The sequence below is a fragment of the Chiloscyllium plagiosum genome, chromosome 10 (assembly GCF_004010195.1).
Source record: "Chiloscyllium plagiosum isolate BGI_BamShark_2017 chromosome 10, ASM401019v2, whole genome shotgun sequence".
In the NCBI taxonomy this organism is placed as follows: Eukaryota; Metazoa; Chordata; class Chondrichthyes; order Orectolobiformes; family Hemiscylliidae; genus Chiloscyllium; species Chiloscyllium plagiosum.
This window is the reverse complement of record NC_057719.1, coordinates 51,402,396-51,421,412: the sequence shown is the minus strand read 5'-3', so window position 1 is coordinate 51,421,412 and position 19,017 is coordinate 51,402,396. Positions and strand designations below refer to the sequence as shown.

General features: G+C 38.5%; 1 protein-coding gene and 1 long non-coding RNA gene across 3 annotated transcripts in view; one reads left to right on the top strand and one right to left on the bottom strand.

Annotated features, from left to right (window-relative positions):
• Positions 1–19,017, top strand: part of LOC122553650 (potassium channel subfamily K member 16-like) — a 70,917-nt gene that overhangs the window by 10,202 nt on the left and 41,698 nt on the right. Inside the window, exons 2-5 of one of the 2 annotated variants that reach the window (XM_043697777.1) lie at positions 554–674; positions 3,349–3,515; positions 5,851–6,019; positions 15,928–17,554. In XM_043697777.1, coding sequence (XP_043553712.1) covers positions 554–674; positions 3,349–3,515; positions 5,851–6,019; positions 15,928–16,370 — 900 coding nt within the window. In that variant the 3' untranslated portion in view covers positions 16,371–17,554. Of the gene's footprint in view, positions 1–553; positions 675–3,348; positions 3,516–5,850; positions 6,020–15,927; positions 17,555–19,017 lie in introns of those variants that run through there. The other variant, XM_043697778.1, reaches the window with a different exon arrangement.
• LOC122553651 lies at positions 3,405–16,046 on the bottom strand. Its single transcript, XR_006312784.1, has 3 exons — positions 15,963–16,046; positions 11,218–11,339; positions 3,405–3,491 (listed from the first exon to the last, which is right to left on the bottom strand). It is a non-coding gene; the product is annotated as an uncharacterized LOC122553651 (long non-coding RNA).

Genomic DNA, 19,017 nt, shown 5'->3' with positions numbered 1-19,017 from the left:
ACTATTTTTCTACTTTAGCTTATACTTCCATGAGATTATGTATTTGAACTCCTAGATCCCTCCGTTAGCTATAATCTTCATGATTATTTCACTGAGCATCAGCTGCTATCCTTTTTTTAAGTCCAAAGCCTAGCCATTTACTATCACCATTTTGAAATAATTTTTACCTAAATGTGAAAGTTTATCCATCAGTTTACAGTACAGCAACTTTCTATTCTCGTTGCTCTTGAACAATTTGCCTACAATTTCCTAACAAGCTGAGTGGTGAGATAAGATACTAAGTGTCCTATAAAATCCTTGTCCATGACATGTACCAGATTTATTTTATCCACCCAGTGATGATTCCTTCAAAGGAAAAAAGGCTAAAAAACAATTGATATATTATGTTGGAAAATAATCAAGCACGAATATTGAGCCAAACTGCCACTTTCAGAAATAAATTGCATTTAGTAAAATAGTTATGCTACCTTTGTTTCAAAATATAACTATAATGTGAGAACCAAGTGTTTCCGCATTAAGGTGAAATATTAATTTCCATTTCCTACTTCTACAGGCAATAACTGAAGCTATAAAGCATGGAGTGAATCCTATTGGAAATGATTCCAAATCTTCCCACAGTAATTGGGATATTAGCAGCTCTTTCTTTTTTGCAGCTACAGTGGTGTCTACAATAGGTAAGGTTCACTTTTATTGAATTAATTCTGAAGCTGGGGATCACCTAACACAGGAAGCAAACTTACACGATTTAAATCCATTTTCCAATTCTGACTCTTATTCTCTGTTATTATTATTAATAATAATAACAGAGAATAAGAGTCAGAATTGGAAAATGGATTTAAATAATTTAAATAATGGATTTAATAATAATAATCTTCAGTTCAATTCCCATTTTCTCTCTGTTTTGCTGCAAGTACTGACTTAAGTTGCAACATGGTTTCACAAGTACAAAAAGCCCTTTCAGTACCTTACCTAATAAATCATTCATAATGTCCAATCTCAGGCAGTGAGCGTTGGTGGGAAATTTGACAATGAATCAAGCGGCATAACAACTAACCTAATGTGTTCTGAACTGTTTTTTCCTGGAAATTATTTTCAGCAAGACTGATTGGGCAGTGAGCCAGAATGTAATGTTGGTTGCTCTCTTTTTTTTGTCCCACACAACCATTGTCATGGCCACTGCATACCAACTGTGTTGATTCAAAAGGGCTGAGATTAAAAGAGCATCACAATCTCTGTGCCCATTTTCAGGGACTATCAAAGTTCATCCGCACTCTCTTCAACTCTACTTCTAAAGTAAAGTTAGGTCTTATGGGAGGGGTTTGTCAGGTCCTGGGGACTGGAGCTAATATCAAAACTTGAGGACAGAGGGAGCTGGCAGCACTGAGGGAGGGGGTGCCATGTCACAGAGTAGGAAGGGTGGCCATCAGGTCAGAGTATAGGGACTGTAAAGAGTCTAGGGCCCATCTGGTTGGGTGGAGGTTGGTGAGTACTGTGGGGCAGTTCAGTTTTACACTATCAATGATAATAGTTATTAGCAAAGGCAGTGGAACCCTCCAAGTTTTCAGATTTAATTGGATCCTTTTGGATGGTTTCAAGCATAGAGGAATTGCCCATTAGAGACTTTAATTTCCTGGGCAATTCCCCCAGAATCTGCTGCATTAGAGATGCCCCCTGGTCTTATTAACCCCATCTATGTAGCAGAATAGGCTATCAGCCCATTGGAAATTCCAGGCTGCTACATTTAATTTCTGGAATAAAACAAAGAGCTATGGATGCTGGAAATCTGAAACAAAACAGAAATTGTTGGAGAAACTCGGCAGGTCTTGCAGCATCTGTGGAGAGAAAGCAGAGTTAACATTTTGAGTCCAGGGACCTTTTTTCAGAACTTTAGAGTTGATCTGAATTAATTCAATACTTTCATAATTCTTTCCACTACTCATGTTGCATGGTATTTTTATTTTTAAGTTTTGCATGTATAAAATTTCCTTTACCTGTTCCTTGTCAAGTATTGAATATTTGTTTCATTGCAACACTATTCGTTTCTAGCCCATCCTGAAAGGTAAAGTCTCTGTTAATCTAAAGTCAACAAAGAGTTCACATGAAAGCAGTAAACTGGATTTATGATCACACAACTGAAAAGGTTTCACTGTTTAACTGACATATGTTGGAATGTACAAAGGTCTTTGAACATTTATGAGCAAGATTTTTTAATAAACAAATTTGGAGTTGCTCACATTTAGCAGGTATTAAGTAATTCTCAAAAAGGTGCCATTTGTCGATGTTACAATTGAGATTCGGGGAGAGAACTGATTGTCTTCCCAGACCCACTCTTCCTCTAGTTATAACAAAGTATGAGCTTAAGAAGACTGGTGATATTGCCAGTTACATAGATATCAAACTCTATTTAGCTCAGTATCTGAAACAAATAAACCAAATTTCTTCCAAAAAACAAGAACTACTTTATCACAAACACAACTTATTCAAGCAAAGATGCAAAGATTGTTAACGACAGGTTTAGGCAGTGTAAATATCATTACCCTTATTGAAAATTGAGAAATCGCACAACACCAGGTTATAGTCCAAAAATTTTTATTGCAAATCACAAGCTTTCAGATCACAGCTCCTTCATCACGTGAAGGCATTTCATGTGTCTTCTGACTTTGCCCATGCCAGTCCAACACTGGCACCTCCACATCATTGATCCTTGAAAATTAACACACACACCCATAAAAACAAAATGCAGATTGTTATCTTAGAAGTAGTTTGGCTAAGTAGAAGTTAAACTCAGGAAAAATGGATTGTTCATAAATTGTTCCAAATAGTTTTCTACAGCGGAAGTTACTTATAGACTGTTGGTGCTGTGGTGCCTTATTGGATCGTTTATAGATGGCTAAGTTCTCTTTTCTGGAGACAGTGAGGTACATTCCAAAATCTTCTTTAAGATCCCTCCACAATTGGTGATGTGGAATTTCAGGAAATCTTCACCTCACATTCTAGGCTGAGAGGATTTTGGGAGAAAGAGGAAAAGGCCAAAGGACTATTGATCTTCAAGCAAATCATTTCAAATTCTTGACCATCTGTTCAAAATTCAGAGCTTTACTACACCCAAAAGGTGGATCATGTGGTGTTTCCTGAAAATATTATTGACTGGGTGACTTCAGTCAGTTAGCTTGTATGTTTTGTAATTGCTACATTTTTTCTTGCTGTAGCCAATAACATCTGGTTTCCAAAGTGCTCTTTCTGATGATATAATAAGTTCATATTTCAGACAATCTATCTTCATAATGTAGATAAGGATTATCATATATGGTTTTTGTTATGAATATTTTAATTTTTTCTTACCCAAAGGCTATGGAAATCTCTCACCCACAACAGCTGGAGGTCAGATCTTCTGTGTTTTCTACGCGCTCTTCGGAATTCCCTTGCATGTGATTATTCTTGGTGCTGTTGGCAAAAGTCTATCTTCCCATTCAGAAAAAATTCGCAATTGTCTGTTCAAGAGAGGAATGAAACAGGTACAGATACAAAAAAAATACACTAAACTTCTAAGAAGTTGATGTTTATCTAATAATTAAAATCTATGAATGCAAATTATATAAAATTCATTTAGATCCTCCTGGACAATTCTAAATTTAACTAGGAAAGTAATGACCAACATTGTTTGTAAAAGGGATCACTTTTGGTCAAGATTAACCAATACACAAATATTCTTGTTTATGTTGCTTCATCAAGTGCATACCAGAAGACTATTCCATATTCATGTAACATTGAATTCCTTATGAGGTTCATAAACATGTTGCTACACTGATACAAATACATTCTGGATTTAATTAGCTTAAATATATATCACATGGGAACTGACGACACTATCCAAAGATTATCTACCTTTCAAGGTTTTCCTTTTTAAAGCCACATTAGCTGCAGACTACCTCTTTTTAAAGGGAAAGGGATAGTTTAAAGCCTCCTGAATATTGAATGCATTGCAGGATATATACAAGATATTATCCCTTTGTGAAGGAAGGCACCAGGAGGACTTTAAGGGAATACTACAATTGGACCTAAATCCCACAACTCAGACATTTCATGTTTAGTGTTCCACTCCTTCACTTATGACACTGTGCAATGATGTGTACTTCCTCCTTACCTTTGATCTCTAAAATAAAAGATTAGTATCTGACAGTATGCTATCATGAGAAAACACATGTTACATAAAGTTTACAACTGTGGTGGTTTCAAACCAGAATCTTGTTTGATTCAAAAGCTTGAAAAAGTGACTTATGAAATAGTAAAGCACATTCTTAAATAGAGGTCTCGCTGCCATGCAACTTAATTATAGATGTTGCATTATCAAAGGCCACATTATACTACACTTATTGGTACACTTGCTATTAAATAAATAACAGTTACATACATCAACAACAACTTGCATTTTTATAAGAACTCTGATGTAATATCCCAATGCTTCACTGGAGCGTTATAATGCAGAATGTACTATCAAGAGACATTAGGGCAGATGATCAAAATTTGGTCAAAGAGTTAGAGTTTAGAGAGTGAAGGGAAGGGAGGTAGAGAGGTTTCGAGAGGGAATAAAAGATCCATGAGCTGACAAAATTTAAAGTACAATTGTCAATGATGAAGCAATTAAAATGGTAAACGGTCAAAAGATCATAATTAGTGGCATGCAGGACTGTTAGGCTTTGCAAGATTACAGGGATGGGGAGTGGTATCACAATGGAGGGATTTTTAACAATGGTGAAAATTTTAAAAGTAAGGCATTGCTCAACCAGGAACCAGGATGGGCCTGATGGAATTTAATGCATGTTACAGCACAAAGTTCTGTATGGCCTCATGTTTATGGACAATAGAAAATGGGTGACTTATCTGACTGCAATAGAATAGTGAACTCCAGAGGTAGCAATGGCTTGGATGTGAGTTTTAGTAGCTGATAGGTCATGAACAGTCAGGTTCAGCCTCAGGCATTGCCAGGGAGAGATGCATTATTGAGTAGGGAATAATAGAACTAAAAACAATAGTTTGATTTTCCCAACATTTAGTAGGAGGAAATGTCTGTTCATCCATACTGGATATTGGAAAAGAAGGTTGACAATTGAAGGAGAGTGAAATGGTCAAGAGAATTCATGGTGTGATTGTACTGGTGCCATCAGGATACATTTGGAAACGGATACATTTTTGGACATTGAGGGAATTCTCTGCCATTTGAGGCCAAAATATTGAAGGTTTTCAAGAAAGAGGTAGATATAGTTCTTAGGGCAAAAGGGTATAGGGCAAAAGCAGGGACAGCTACAGATGATACTGACGACAGGATGACCAGCAATGACCATACTGAATGGCAGAGCAGGCGCAAAAGGCCTACTCCTGTTCCTACTTTGTATGTTTTTGTGTTTCTAAATAGATTCTTCTGAGACACCATAGTTGTATTGGGGGATGGGTAAATAAGCCATTATATCTCTGGGTATGGTGAGCCATGTGAGAATGGAACAAGGTATGTGTAGTTCAATTCAATTGAATGATTATGGATTGCATTTATTCATATGTAAGTACAAATATAATTGCTTTTTTTGGTTATTAAAATAATTCTTTTGGCATGAATTGCTCAAGTATGCTTATGGATAACAAATTAATTAATATAAGAATTTATTTAGAAGGGCAAATGACAGGAGACAGACCTTTTAAATTTGAAACAATTTCCTGCAACTTTCAAGTCTTGTATTTAAGAATTATATTTGACATTTCTATTTAGTATTGTATAGGTCTCCTTAAAGTGAAAGTTTATTTAAATTGATACTCCTATTTGCTATTTAAATATAAATTAATCTTTCTTTATTTCAGAAAAGAGTGGAGCTTTTAACATTCCTGTTTTTTCTTGTGATTGGTGCTGGAATATTCCTGGCCTTACCACCTCTAGTTTTTTGTTTTATTGAGAAATGGTCCTACAGGGAAGGAGTTTATTATGCATTCATCACTCTCAGCACCATTGGTTTTGGTGATTATATTGTGGGTGAGTTTTGATACAGTTTATTAATTAATTGATAAGAATATAAGGATTAATCACTTTTTTAAATGAAGTACAAACATATTGAAAATCCTACAAATAGGCCTACTAGATTGTAAATATTGCATTTCTCCTACTCATGTATAGATAATGCCAGGCCCTATTTAAAAGTAGCACATTTTCCTAATTATGAAAATAATGATAATAAAACTGAAAAACTGATATTACAGTTTTGTTCATGTGAAACATTTTAAAGCTATAATTATCTGTTGCGTTTTAGTAATATTTACTGTAATAACAGCAAATTGCAAAGACTAAAGCAATCTTTTTACAACACGTCTTAATTAAATGCATCTCTAATTTAATATTCTTATCTAATGTTAATTACATACACTAATTAAACTGTCAGCAACAAATAGCTGTTTCATAACACTTCATTACTGCAATGTGGACTATAAATACAGGAATTATTGACATAATTGACACACTGAATCTCTGACACAATAATGGGAAGCTGTAACCCAATAGTTCTAATCTTCGATTGAATCAGTCTTTGCATGCTGTTTGCATGAGTGAATAACACAATGGAGCTGCAGCCAGGTATGGAATTCAGCAATAGATGTTGTCATTATTTGAATAATTCAATCAAGACTGTAAATGAAAATGTATTATATTCCATAAGCACCAAATAGAGATGCACTTGCCTTAATTATTACTTAAGCACAAATGTGTGCATTTTCTAGTGGAGGTATGATCTACTTCTGAATGCCTGTACAAGCTCATACTTTAAAACATCCTCAAATCCTTAAAATGATGTATTTTGCTTAAGGCAGTTCAAACTAAATACTTGCTGCTGTTGGGCTCAGTGGTAACAGTCGAAGCAGCAAGTGAAAAAATACAAAAACTATCTTTACAGAGAGATCTAGGTATACTAGTCCACAATTCCAGAAAGTGGCTGTGCAAGTGGATAAAGTGGTCAAGAAGTGTCTGCCTTCATCAATCGGGGCACAGAGTATAAAAATTGGCAAATCATGATGCAACAGTATGGAACTTCAGTCAGGCCCACTTGGAATATTGCATATTGGAAAGGGTACAGAAAAGATTTACCAGGGTGTTCTGAAAACAACAAACGCTGGAGATCATGGTGGGTCAGACAGCATCCATGGAGAGAGAGAGCAAGCTAATATTTCAAGTCTAAATGACTCTTCATCAGATTTACTGGGATTTTGCCTGGTTTAGAGGGTATTCGCTATGAGGAAAGATTTGGCTTGTTTCCACTTAAATGTCAGAGGCTGAAGGACAGCCGGATAGAAATTTAGAAAATTACAAGAGACATGGATAGAATGGATATTCAGAGTCTTCTTCTCCCAGGTTAGACATGTCAATTACTAGAGGACATCGGTTTAAGGTAAAAGGAGGAAAGTTTAAAGGAAATGTGAGAGCCAATGTTTTTTACAGAGAGTGGAGTGTATGCCGAATATCTTGTCAGAGTAGGTAGAAGTAGATAACATAGCAACATTTAAGAGGCATCTTGACAGATACATGAAGAGGCAGGAAATAGAGAGATATGGATCACAGAGGCAAAAGGTCTTTAGTTTAGAAATGATATTGAGTTTGCAATGATAGGCTTGGTGGGCCAAAGGGCCTTTTCCTGTACTATTCATTTTTCTTTGTTCATTGTTTAAGCATATATATAGTAAAAGGGTGTTTTTTTGTGCATGTACAGGGTGTTTGTCTCTACCAAGAAAGAACATGGTGTCACATGAAAGAAAACTTAGTTGATACAATGAATGCCTAAAAAATTGATGAAGAGGAGATGTTAGAAATGCAAGTTATAATTTAAGGTTGCTAAGTCTCCAGGACTGCCTGGGATGTACCTGGTGGGCGGCAAGGTGGCACAATGGTTAGCACTGCTGCCTCACAGTGCCAGAGACCCGGTTTCAATTCCTGCCTCAGGCAACCGACTGTGTGGAGTTTGCACGTTCTCCCCGTTCTGCGCGGGTTTCCTCCGGGTGCTCCGGTTTCCTCCCACAGTCCAAAGATGTGCAGGTCAGGTGAATTGGCCATGCTAAATTGCCTGTAGTGTTAGGTAAGGAGTAAATGTAAGGGTATGGATGGGTTGCGCTTCGGCGGGGCGGTGTGGACTTGTTGGGCCGAAGGGCCTGTTTCCACACTGTAAGTAATCTAATCTAAATAAGGATGAAAATTGGCAAAGCATTAACCATAATTCTCCTGAGATGCAAAGGTAATGTAATGCGCTGACAATGGCAGAATCACTTTTTTCAAAATAGATTGTAGTATGGACAAACTCAACAAGTACTGGCCAGTTTAACCTCGTGGTCAAACAGCTTTTAGAAATCATGGGACAGGATACTCCATTCCTGCCATGATGAAGAGAATGGCCAATGGGTGAACTTATCGGGTAAGAAGTCGAAAATAAGATTCCTGCTGTTAAGAAAAACTTCAGCAATTAAGTTCTCTCATTGAGGTATTAAGGCAAGTATGTCACTAGCAAATGGTGAACACCTTATCTATATGTGTTTCATTTCATTAATGTCACAACTCGTTGGATTAAACTTCACTTTCTCAATGAAGTTCCATACAATCTAGAAACTCTTGCTTCAGAAACTCAATACCAAAAATTAGGCATTTCTTCATCCACCCCAGGACAAGTACTTATTGCTTTATCCTTGTAATGACATGGCTTCAAACGATGCCCATAGTTACAGGTGTATGATTTTTCAAAGTAGAGTTGATGTGTCCAAGTGGACCAGGCATGCTGTCTTCCTGAACCATCAACTGGAGGCTGTTTATGGCAGAACAGTACACCTCAGCACAAACTGTAAAGGCCTGCTTATGGCTGAACTGCATGGACCTGTGAAAGTAGCAAACAGAGTGGCATTGTCTGAACAGTAGTGAACCACAAAAGCGATGAAAGGAATGAAGGAAAGTTTGGTAAGTGTATGTTCACTGTGGGTGGGTAGTTGTGATTCAGTCAGCCTGGGGATTATGTGGCAATCGGGTCCGGGGCTGAGGTGCATGTCAGTCCAGAGGTGAAAGGTCTATGTAGTGCTACATCCAATGTGAAAGGCAACTCATGTCTTATTCAGGGATTGTGCTGAAGCAGAGGGAATGGCCGTGGGTGGGGGCAATTGGATGTTGTAATTAGGGAGTTGGAAGCTGAGGCACTGCACTATCTTATAGGGGAGATCAAGGAACATCAGTGTAAAACTAATTTTGATCAAGGAAAGATTAAGGTTCAAGTAAAAGCAAAATAGTGCAGATGCTGGAAATATGAAATAAAAACAGGAAGTGCTGGAGAAACCCAGTATGCCTGGCAGCATCGGTGGAGGGAGAAACAGAATTAACGTTGCATGCCTGAAATGGGTGAAAATGAAGATATGAAAAGGACACATTTTGCATCTCTATCCCTCCTTCACAACTTTAGCAATCCCCTGGTCTTTGGCTCTGGGTACACTCACAATCTGTTCTGCTTACTGCCCTCCTCCTCTGTCTGCAGCATGGGCAAAAGCAACATCGAGATGGCACAGATTAATCCTGCCATTCTTCTAGATTGTCTTGCTTCTCAGAAGAAACCACAAGTGTTGACTGCTCAAACAGTAACACAACAGCTGCTGAAGTCCAATCCAGCAGCAGCTGCAGACCAGCTTGCTGAGGTACAACAGCCTACACAAGCCGGTCAACATGGATGGTGAGCATTAGCTTGTCACTGAGACTCCAGATCAACATGCAGCTATCTGCAAGTGACATACTGGCAGTGTCAGCAGTGACTCAGGACAACCCAGGAGTGGTGTCCTGCATCTGCCAACTTCTGCATGCGTACCTGTGTCCTCATGGACTAGGAGGCAAGCCCATCCCAGTGTCTTGAAGGTGACAATGGCCCTTAATTTCAATCTGAATGGATCATTTCAGGGAGTCTGCGGTTTCAGAATCCTCAGGCATCTACTCATAAATCCATCTGGGTGATGACTAATGCTTTGTTTGCTAAAGCTTGCCCATTTATTAATTTCCCAGTGGATACTGCCAGTCAGGCAGCCAGGGCAATGAGACTTTTGGCTAATGAAGGATTTCTGTAGGTGCTGGGTGCAATGGATTGTATCTACAAAGGACAGTACAGTGCCCTGCTAGGCCAGCACGGTGGCTCAGTGGTTAATACTGCTGCCTCACAGCACCAGCGACCCAGGTTCAATACCATCCTCAGGCAAATGTCTGTGTGGAGTTTTCACATTCTCCCCATGTCTGCATGAGTTTCCGTTGAGTGCTCCGGTTTCCTCCCACAATCCAGTGACGTGCAGCTAAGACAGATTGGCCACGCTAAGTTGCCCATAGTGTCCAGGGATGTGTAGGTTAGGTGTGTTAGCCATAGGAAATGTAGGGTTACAGGGAAAGGTTATGGATCTGATGGGATACTCTTTGGAGGGTTGGTGTGGACTTGTTGGGCCAAATGGCCTGTTTCCATACTGTTGGTATTCTATGGAATATACAGACTGATAGTAAGAAGATTCTTAACACTAAACCGACTTCAACAGGGCCAATGTAGAGCAGATCATTGGTCTGCTGAAGATGGGATTCACATACCTGGACTGGCCAGGTGGTGCAAGGCAGTACACCCCAGACAGAGTGTGCTACAGTGCTTTGTTGCTCTCTCTCCAACTTGATTGTACAAAAGGGTGAGGTCTTGGATTAGGAATAAATAGAGGAGCATGAGATCATCTCTGAGGAGGAAGCTGATTCTGAAATAGCCCAGGAAAACCCCCACTGATGTCAGACCAACTGGACTTTGGGGTCCATCAAAGGAACCTCCTAACCACCAATCTGCAGAGGTCTAAGCTCCATGGACCTGCTTTTTTTTTGCTATTCTGCTTGTTAATGACCGACTGGTTGAGAGGCTGCTGCGATCTCTATCCAAAGCATCTCTTTAACTTAGAAGCGTCTCATTTTTCAATAGTGTTTTAAAATAAAGTGTTTCTTCTGTCAGCTTATAATGTGATAACTTTGAGGCAGAGAGATCAGCTGAGAGATCTTTAAGCTCTGAGCTATCTATGTAAATATTTGGCTGTAACACAGTGGACACTGCAGCTCACTGATTGATCCTATATTCTTAGCTGCACTAACGTTAAAAAGAAAGCTGGATCAGGGAACACTCGACCTGAGGAAAGCTCTCCAGATTTGACACATCTTACCTAATGTCATTAGTCTCATACTGCCCTCTCTTTCTCATCCAGTCCTGCAGAATGTTAGGATCTGCATAATGCTAAACCAGTTCTGTGGTGTGTTTAGTTTTGCTGTCTGGTTACCATCGTACCTGTGGAAGGCAAAAATGAAAATTAGTTGCTGAAGATGTACAATCCATTCTGTAGAAGAATGTGTGAGAGTGTCTACATATCTGAGAACAGCAAATAACAATGTTTCTGACTGGCTGTGCCATGTCTGCCTCTTCATAGGTGCTGCATAATTGACAGCATAACGTCCATGTGAATCCTTCAATACACTTCAAGCATATAGGACTCTGTAAAATGGGTAGTCAGTTTCAGGTTCCTTGCAAACATCTTCAGCTGGGTGATTTGCAAACCACAACTAGAGGTTGTTGTTGAGCTCCTGGGTTTGCAGTGAGTGAAGAGGTGCTGAGGTGGCCTTTAAATATGGCACTGGAACTATTGATCCAAGGAGGTGGCAGAGGGATTGAGAACCTCCAACTACCAACTGCCCATGATTCATCATTTTAGTTGACATATAACCTCTTTACTTGTGAAATGAGCTGAAAAGCGACAATTGCTTCAGAAAATTCACCGCAGGCCATGCGGGGATAAGACAACCTAAGGGCCCATCTCTGTACTTTAACTCAAAAATAGAAAATCCTGACTGATGATCCAAAGCAAAATCAGACAAATGTGCTTTAGTTGAGGAAGTTTGGATTTGTAAAATCTAAGTTGTATTTAACTAAATTGATTAAGCTTTTTTTTAATGGCATAACAGCGAAGTTTAATAATGGCAAGGTGGTTGACAAGTCTTCCAAAAGTGCCACATTACAGACTTGTTAGCAAAGTTGATACCCATGAAATAAACAGCACAGTATGGATACCAAATTGGCTGAGTGATAAGAAACAGGGTGATGCTGAATGGCTGATTATTGGAGTGAAGAATGGTATGTATTGGGGTTTCCCAGACATTGCTGTCAGGACCACTGCTTTTGCTTGAGTGTTCAGCCCATCATTTTACAATTTGCAGCTTTCTCACCATTTGGAAGCACCTCTGGGGAGGATACAATCACAGAATTCTTACAGTGAAGGATGAGGCTAGTCAGCCTATCATGTCTGCACTGACTCTTCGAATGAGGAGTCCACTTCTCTTGCCTTCTCTTTTGTGACCCTGCACATTGTTCCCTTTCAGATAACTGTCAAATTTCTTTTTAAATGCATTGAATATACCTGCCTCCACCATACTCTCAGACAATGCTTTCAAACCTGCAGCTGCTCAGTGCGATCCTTGATCCTAGTATGAGGGATCCATCATCCTGGATTCCCATCTGTGGCTAGAGGAACCCTATCTATGCCCCTAACTGTTGAATCATCAATCACCGTGGCTTCTCCCATCTTTCCTTTACTCCATACATCTGAGCCTCCTGTGTTAGCATGAACTTGGCTTTGGCTGTACTCCCAAGATGAACCATCAGCTTCATCAACATCCAGAACTGAATATTAGTTGGAGAGTGAGATAAAGATGGAACACTTCACTATGTGTGTCTATTCTTTTGATTGACTTGTGAACATACCCAACATATTCTTCAGCTGTGCAGTGACCGCATCTATAAACATGCTATCCATGTAAGCTTTCAGCCTCATGCATAAACTGCAGTGAAACCACCTGCTGCTGCAAAATTTCTGAAACCCAGAGTTCGAGCTGCTACAACTGATGGTCTTCCTGGCACAAAAGGTAATTGAGGTCACGGGAGAAGCTAAGTTGTTCTCCTGCGAGAAGAAAAGGCTGACAGAAGCTTTAATAAGAGTATTCAGATCATGAGGGCCCTGTACAGGTAATAAAGGGGAACTGTTCCTATTGGTTGAACCAGACGTTTAAAGTAACAGACAAAAGAACCAAAGGCAACACGAAGAAAAACCTCTTTACTCAATAAGTGCCTAGAATTTTGAGTGCATTCTCTGAGGTAGGCTTGCAAACAGAAATTGGATAATTATCTGAACAGAACGGGCTTATGGGCTCTGGAGAAAACCAAGAGGGTGAATTTTTCTCTGACAGCATAGAAATATTGGGTTGAATGGCCTCATTCTGTTATTGTAGTCATTCTACAATTCTATGAAATATAAAATACCACAATAAATGCATGTAAACCAAAAACTATACAATTAAAACAACCTTCCTCATTTCTATGTATCATATGCTCAGAAATTCTTATTTTACCCTACACCAATATTACTGGATTTCACAACATGTGTGAATTTGAAGTATGTTGTATCAATGTTGTATCGAGAATGCTCGAATGTTATTCCCATTGCCAATTGTCAAGAGCAAACAGAATCATCTGTTCTGAAATAAATGGTAACTATGATACCCATTCTTAAATATATACCAAATTTAGATTAATTTTCACATCAACCTGAGAGCCCAAGTTGCTGCAGATTTATCTTAGAGCAATGATGTCAGACAAAAGAAATGATTTTGTTGCATGCTACTGCTGTTAGCTTTTTGATAAGTTAAACGATTGTAAAATATCCTATTGCACACAGAGGAAATTGTTTCATTGATCACACCAGTAATGCAGAAAGACCAGATACAAGAGCCTTATTTGAGGTCATTGGCAACAGTTGTTCCATTTCATGCTGAAGTAATTGTACTTCTGTTTATTTTTATATTTGTCTAGACAACAAAGACTAAGTACTTTTTTGACATTTTAAAAGTCAATGTGATCGGTCAGTTGTTAGGAATAAATCAATAAGGACCTTACTGGGTTGAAGAACAAATCTGTAGCTAAATCTGCTATGTTTATGTTTTGAGAAAAGTTGGCTTATTAGCCGGGGCAGTAGAACCCTATATAAACTATTGGTAACAGCTTTTAATTAGACACTGCTCACTCAACAATTGTTCATCTGAACTAAATACAAAATTAGTCCATTACTGGACTCAAAATTAGTTCACAAAAAGGAAACAGCCTTAAAGCAATTTTAAAATGAAAGCTTGGGCAACATTTGTAAACACATAATATGATGACAGTCACTTGCATGGCGCTAAAATGTTACTCTACATAACTATGATGTATAAAGGAGGAAAGTATTCAGGAAATGGTAGGATCCTCAGGAGCATTGATATACAGAAGGATCCTGGGGTCCAAGTCTCACAGCTCCCTGAAAGTGGCAATCCCCAAGTGGGTAAGGCAGTAAAGAAGGCATACAGCATGCTTGCTTTCATTGGCATTGAGTGTAAAAGTTGGCAAGTCATGTTGCAGTTGTATAAAACTTTAGTTAGGCCACATTTGAAGTATTGTGTGCACTTCTGGATGTGAAAGCTTTGGAGAGGGTGCAGAAGACATTTGCCAGGATGTTGCCTGGATTGGACTGTATTAGCTATAAGGAGAGTTTGGACAAACTTTGTTTTCACTAAAGCATCGGAGGCTGAGGGGCAACCTGATAGATATAAAATTATGAAAGGATAGTAGGGGGGATAGTCAGAATCTTTTTCCAGGGGTGGAACTGTTAAATACTAGGGGACATAAGTTTAAGGTGAGAGGGGGAGCAGTTTAAAAGAGATGTGCAAGGTAAGTCTTTTACACAGAGGGTGGTAAGATGCTTGGAATGCACTGCCGGGGGAGGTGGTAGAAGCAGATAAAACAGCAAAATTTAAGAAGCATTTAGACAGACACATGAGTAGGCAGAGAATAGAGGAATAATGATAATGTACAAGCAGGTGGGATTAGTTTTGAATGGCATTGTGGTAGGCTTAAACATCGTGGGCTGAAGGGCCTGTTCCTGTGCTGGATTGTTCTATGTTCTATATGCTAAAAGTGTTATATCATTTATGTTTCATATCATAAGAAAAATGTAAAGTTCCTTTGTTAACAACAAATATTTTTCAAAATCTAACCTGCTATTACATCTTTCCCAGCTAATATCACAAAATTGCTTTCATTGTTCTCTCGTTTAAAGCAAATTTTTTAGGTTATCTGTAGTCTGCAGCAATATAAGCTTTTTGACATTAACCTAATCCCTGGCATTGTATAGGGCAACTGTTCAATGTCTAATTGGTGAACATGAAATACAAATTCTGAGGCTGGATACCTCTCCTCATAGATTAGAATTTTTCTGAGCCTGTCTTGAAAGTTATCACCTTCTACTGTGTTTGTAACGAAATTGATTGACCTTGCAAAAATGCTTTTGCTGGGAATGTATTTCAGCCCTAAATTTCAATGTTTGAAGATACAATCATTTTGCACACGTAGAGTATTTTTTGCCACATTTAATTGATTCAAGTATCAGCTTAAAATGTTGGAAAAATACAGAAGGTCTGTCAGATTTCCAATAGGCTAAAGACAGAATGAAGTTTCCTGTGATGGTATTTCATTAAAGCTCAGGTTTGGACTAATGCTCTTCAAACAGAAATATTGACCTGTCGTTTCTCTTTAGGAATTTGTGCTGTGCAGCAGTGCTAAATGGCTGCATTGCATCAGCCAGCTGTTATACATCCCTCTGGTGTTTTGAAGTGAATAGAGCTGAACATTTGACAGGGATTATAACAGGTCACCAAGGCACTACTGGCTGATACAAACATCTTCTCCAACACATCTGCAGCATTTTGTTGTATTTTCTGTTTCTTTCTTTTCTCTAATTACAGAACTTAGTTTTTCTTTGAATTTCTGAGGTAAACCAGTATATCTATGCCAACAGGTGTCAACCCTCATATAAAGTACAGAAAATTTTACCGGGCAGTGATGGCAATCTGGATCCTCTTTGGCATGGCATGGTTGGCACTTCTGTTTAACTTACTGACCACCTTCATGGAGGACACTGAGAAGAAAATTGCACAAATTAGGAATAAAAAAAAAGAAGCAAAGGCAAAAATGATCTTTGGATATAATGCAAATGCAAATTCGAGTTCAGAGGATGTTTCCATACTGTTGGATTCAGAGACAGGTGTGCAGAAAGAGGTCCAGAAATCTTACGAACAGGAAGAATCATTACAAGTTGAATTGAAAACAGCAGCTTCAGATTTTTCTCAAACAACGCCTGGGCAAGAATCTTTGAATGTGAAGAATACAGACCAAGAAATATCACAAATCAATATTCATCCAATTATTCCAAAATCTAGAAGGTCATGTGTTCCTGAGTAGAAGATATCCAAAGTCACTGATCAACATTGCTGAGCAACATTTAAAGCAACACTGGGATAAAAATTTGCGTTCACTGACTGGTGGTAAATGAATTGCCTTCCTAATATCGAACCTTGTCCAGTTATTATTTCCTCAGACATCAATATATCTTCTGCCCCAACAACATATCAGGAACAAGATTATGACTAATTGTATGTGGCTTAGAGGGACTCATCATAAATTCAGTGGGTTGGACATTTCTTTCTGCCTCCTTCTGAGTCTGAAATGATACTATTTTCAAATCAGGGAGTGAAAAATGAGCTTTAAACTATGTTCAAGCCTCATTAATATTTGGACGTGCTATTGGTGCCTGTCACGACATGCTGCCCACCATTTTAAGAACGTAAATTTCAGTTTGTGAGGTCAGGGATAGAGAAGATAATGTTTAGAACTGTTGTGAAATCGGGGAATACACTTGCTCTTTATGGCTGCACAAAAATTTATTTCATAAAAATTTACTAACCAGCAAAGTAACCTTAGTGACTTCAAATCTATCCACATAAAAGCATAGTGTTGAATAGTATCTTCAGGTTTTTCCTTTTTTTTGGAAGGTATAAGGAGGTTTACAAATACATTTGGTATGCTGAGGTTTCTGACAGCACTGGCTGGAAACAGATCTTAAAGAAATGTAAAATCATATTTAAGTCTCTTTAAAGTATACCGCAGGTGAATTTCCATTCATTAAGCATAAAGCCACATGTGCAGATTTACAGAGTTCACATTGCAATTATGAGGCAACTGTGCCATACCTTCAGAACGTACTTTTTGAATTACAGTCGGTTCTGATGTAACGCCTTTGTTCCATTCCCGTACAATCTCGCATTATAAGAAAATCGCATAATTGCCGCGCCATCCAAACTTATGGGGCTGGAATCACGTTAAAGCCAATAACGGTAAGGAAAGTTCATGTTCTACAAATAACAGTCTAATTTCCAAAAACGCATTAAAGAAACATGTGTTATAGTAGAACCAACTGTTTGCTAATTGAAAGCCATGAAATGGACGATAATGCAATAATTATTTGATTGTTTACATGTGATTCATTTCATGTTACAATAAGACGGTCATTGAGTCAATATATGGTTCATGTATTATTATAGAGATTCATACACCATTACAATATGCTGTTATAATTTTCATTTACAGTGAATTATTACATTGGCTTTTTATATAAATAAACTTTTACAAAGATAAAAAAAACTCAATTAATTTTTTTCTGTTATAAATTATCAGTTTCATTTATATTATGCAATGCAGAATTATCCTCCAATTGATGAGAGTGATCCCTGATTCCACAATCGTTCCAAAGTTGCTTGCCCCTACCCCCACCCTCACAGATTGGGAATTAAAATGGGTAGGCAACCTGTAGAGATGAGCAGCAACTGCTTTCACAAACAATATTAATGATGTCCAAAGCCAATTTAAAGCTGGTAATGCCTCAGTCCCTGACTGAGACAAGTGCTCTATGTCCTATACCCTATTCAGGCCTAAAAGTAGGCCTTCAGATACTTTCAATCCCTTTTTCCTCTAAACGTTCTCTCAAATTTCATTCATAAAAGCCTCATACACTTTTCATATCACCTTATCTACATATTTTCTACACTCTGCTTTCAAAGTGCTCTGATGTCCCATCCTGGAAAGCAGTTCATTTCCTCATAGTGCTGGAAAAAATGTTTATGTAAGTTGCGAACTATTTCCCAAGTGTGCATGTAAGGCCAGACAGTCAGTGTTGTCAAGTTAATTATGAACAACAAAACCAAATCCAACCTTGGATGCACCAAGGAATCTACCTCCTCCTGCCAACCACTGCTGCTATGATAACGTGCTATGATAACATGCTTTTGACATCTTCTATGACAAGGTTTTTGGAAATTTAATGGTATGTTTTTGAACGTTTTTCAGTGAGTCACTGCAATCGTTCATGGGTGGCAGGGGAGTGGTGGGGGGGGGAGCACAGGATTTGACCATCTATGCACATTAAGTCTGTGAAGTATAGGGCTGTCTTTGCAGGATCTGCAACATGACTGATAAATGGAACTGAGACCATAGAGGGGGAAAAAAGGAATACTTTCCAGCGACAGCCCTATCTCCACAGATTTTCGGAGTACTCTTTCCCCTCCACACATTCTGGAGTGAGGCTTGAGGTGACTATGATTCAACATCAGAGTGATCATAGGAGTATACCAACTCCTTCAACAGAAACTGCAGCCTCACATCAAGGCAAGGACAGTGCTTTTCTTAGATGTTAAGCATGCGGGTTATGTTCACATTCAATGTGGCTGGATCATTCCAAGCAATATTGATCAGTGTATCAGGAAGTTAATGGAGGCCTCAAATATATAGTGAGACAAATACAACATGTACTGACAAAGCAGAGTGGACCAGGATGAGCAGACTTGTGAATTTGTCAGCTTTGTGGGAATCCTAGTAGTACAATGAGGCATTGACATTTCACATCTGGCTCTGTGGGCCATATATGTCATTGGTGAGCAATATAGGAATCACAAAGATGACCTACCATTCCATTAATGTACAATTGGTTTGAGACAAAGTATAAACCATTATGTCAGTGAATACCCATAATTTTGGCAGCAGCCAAAATATAAAC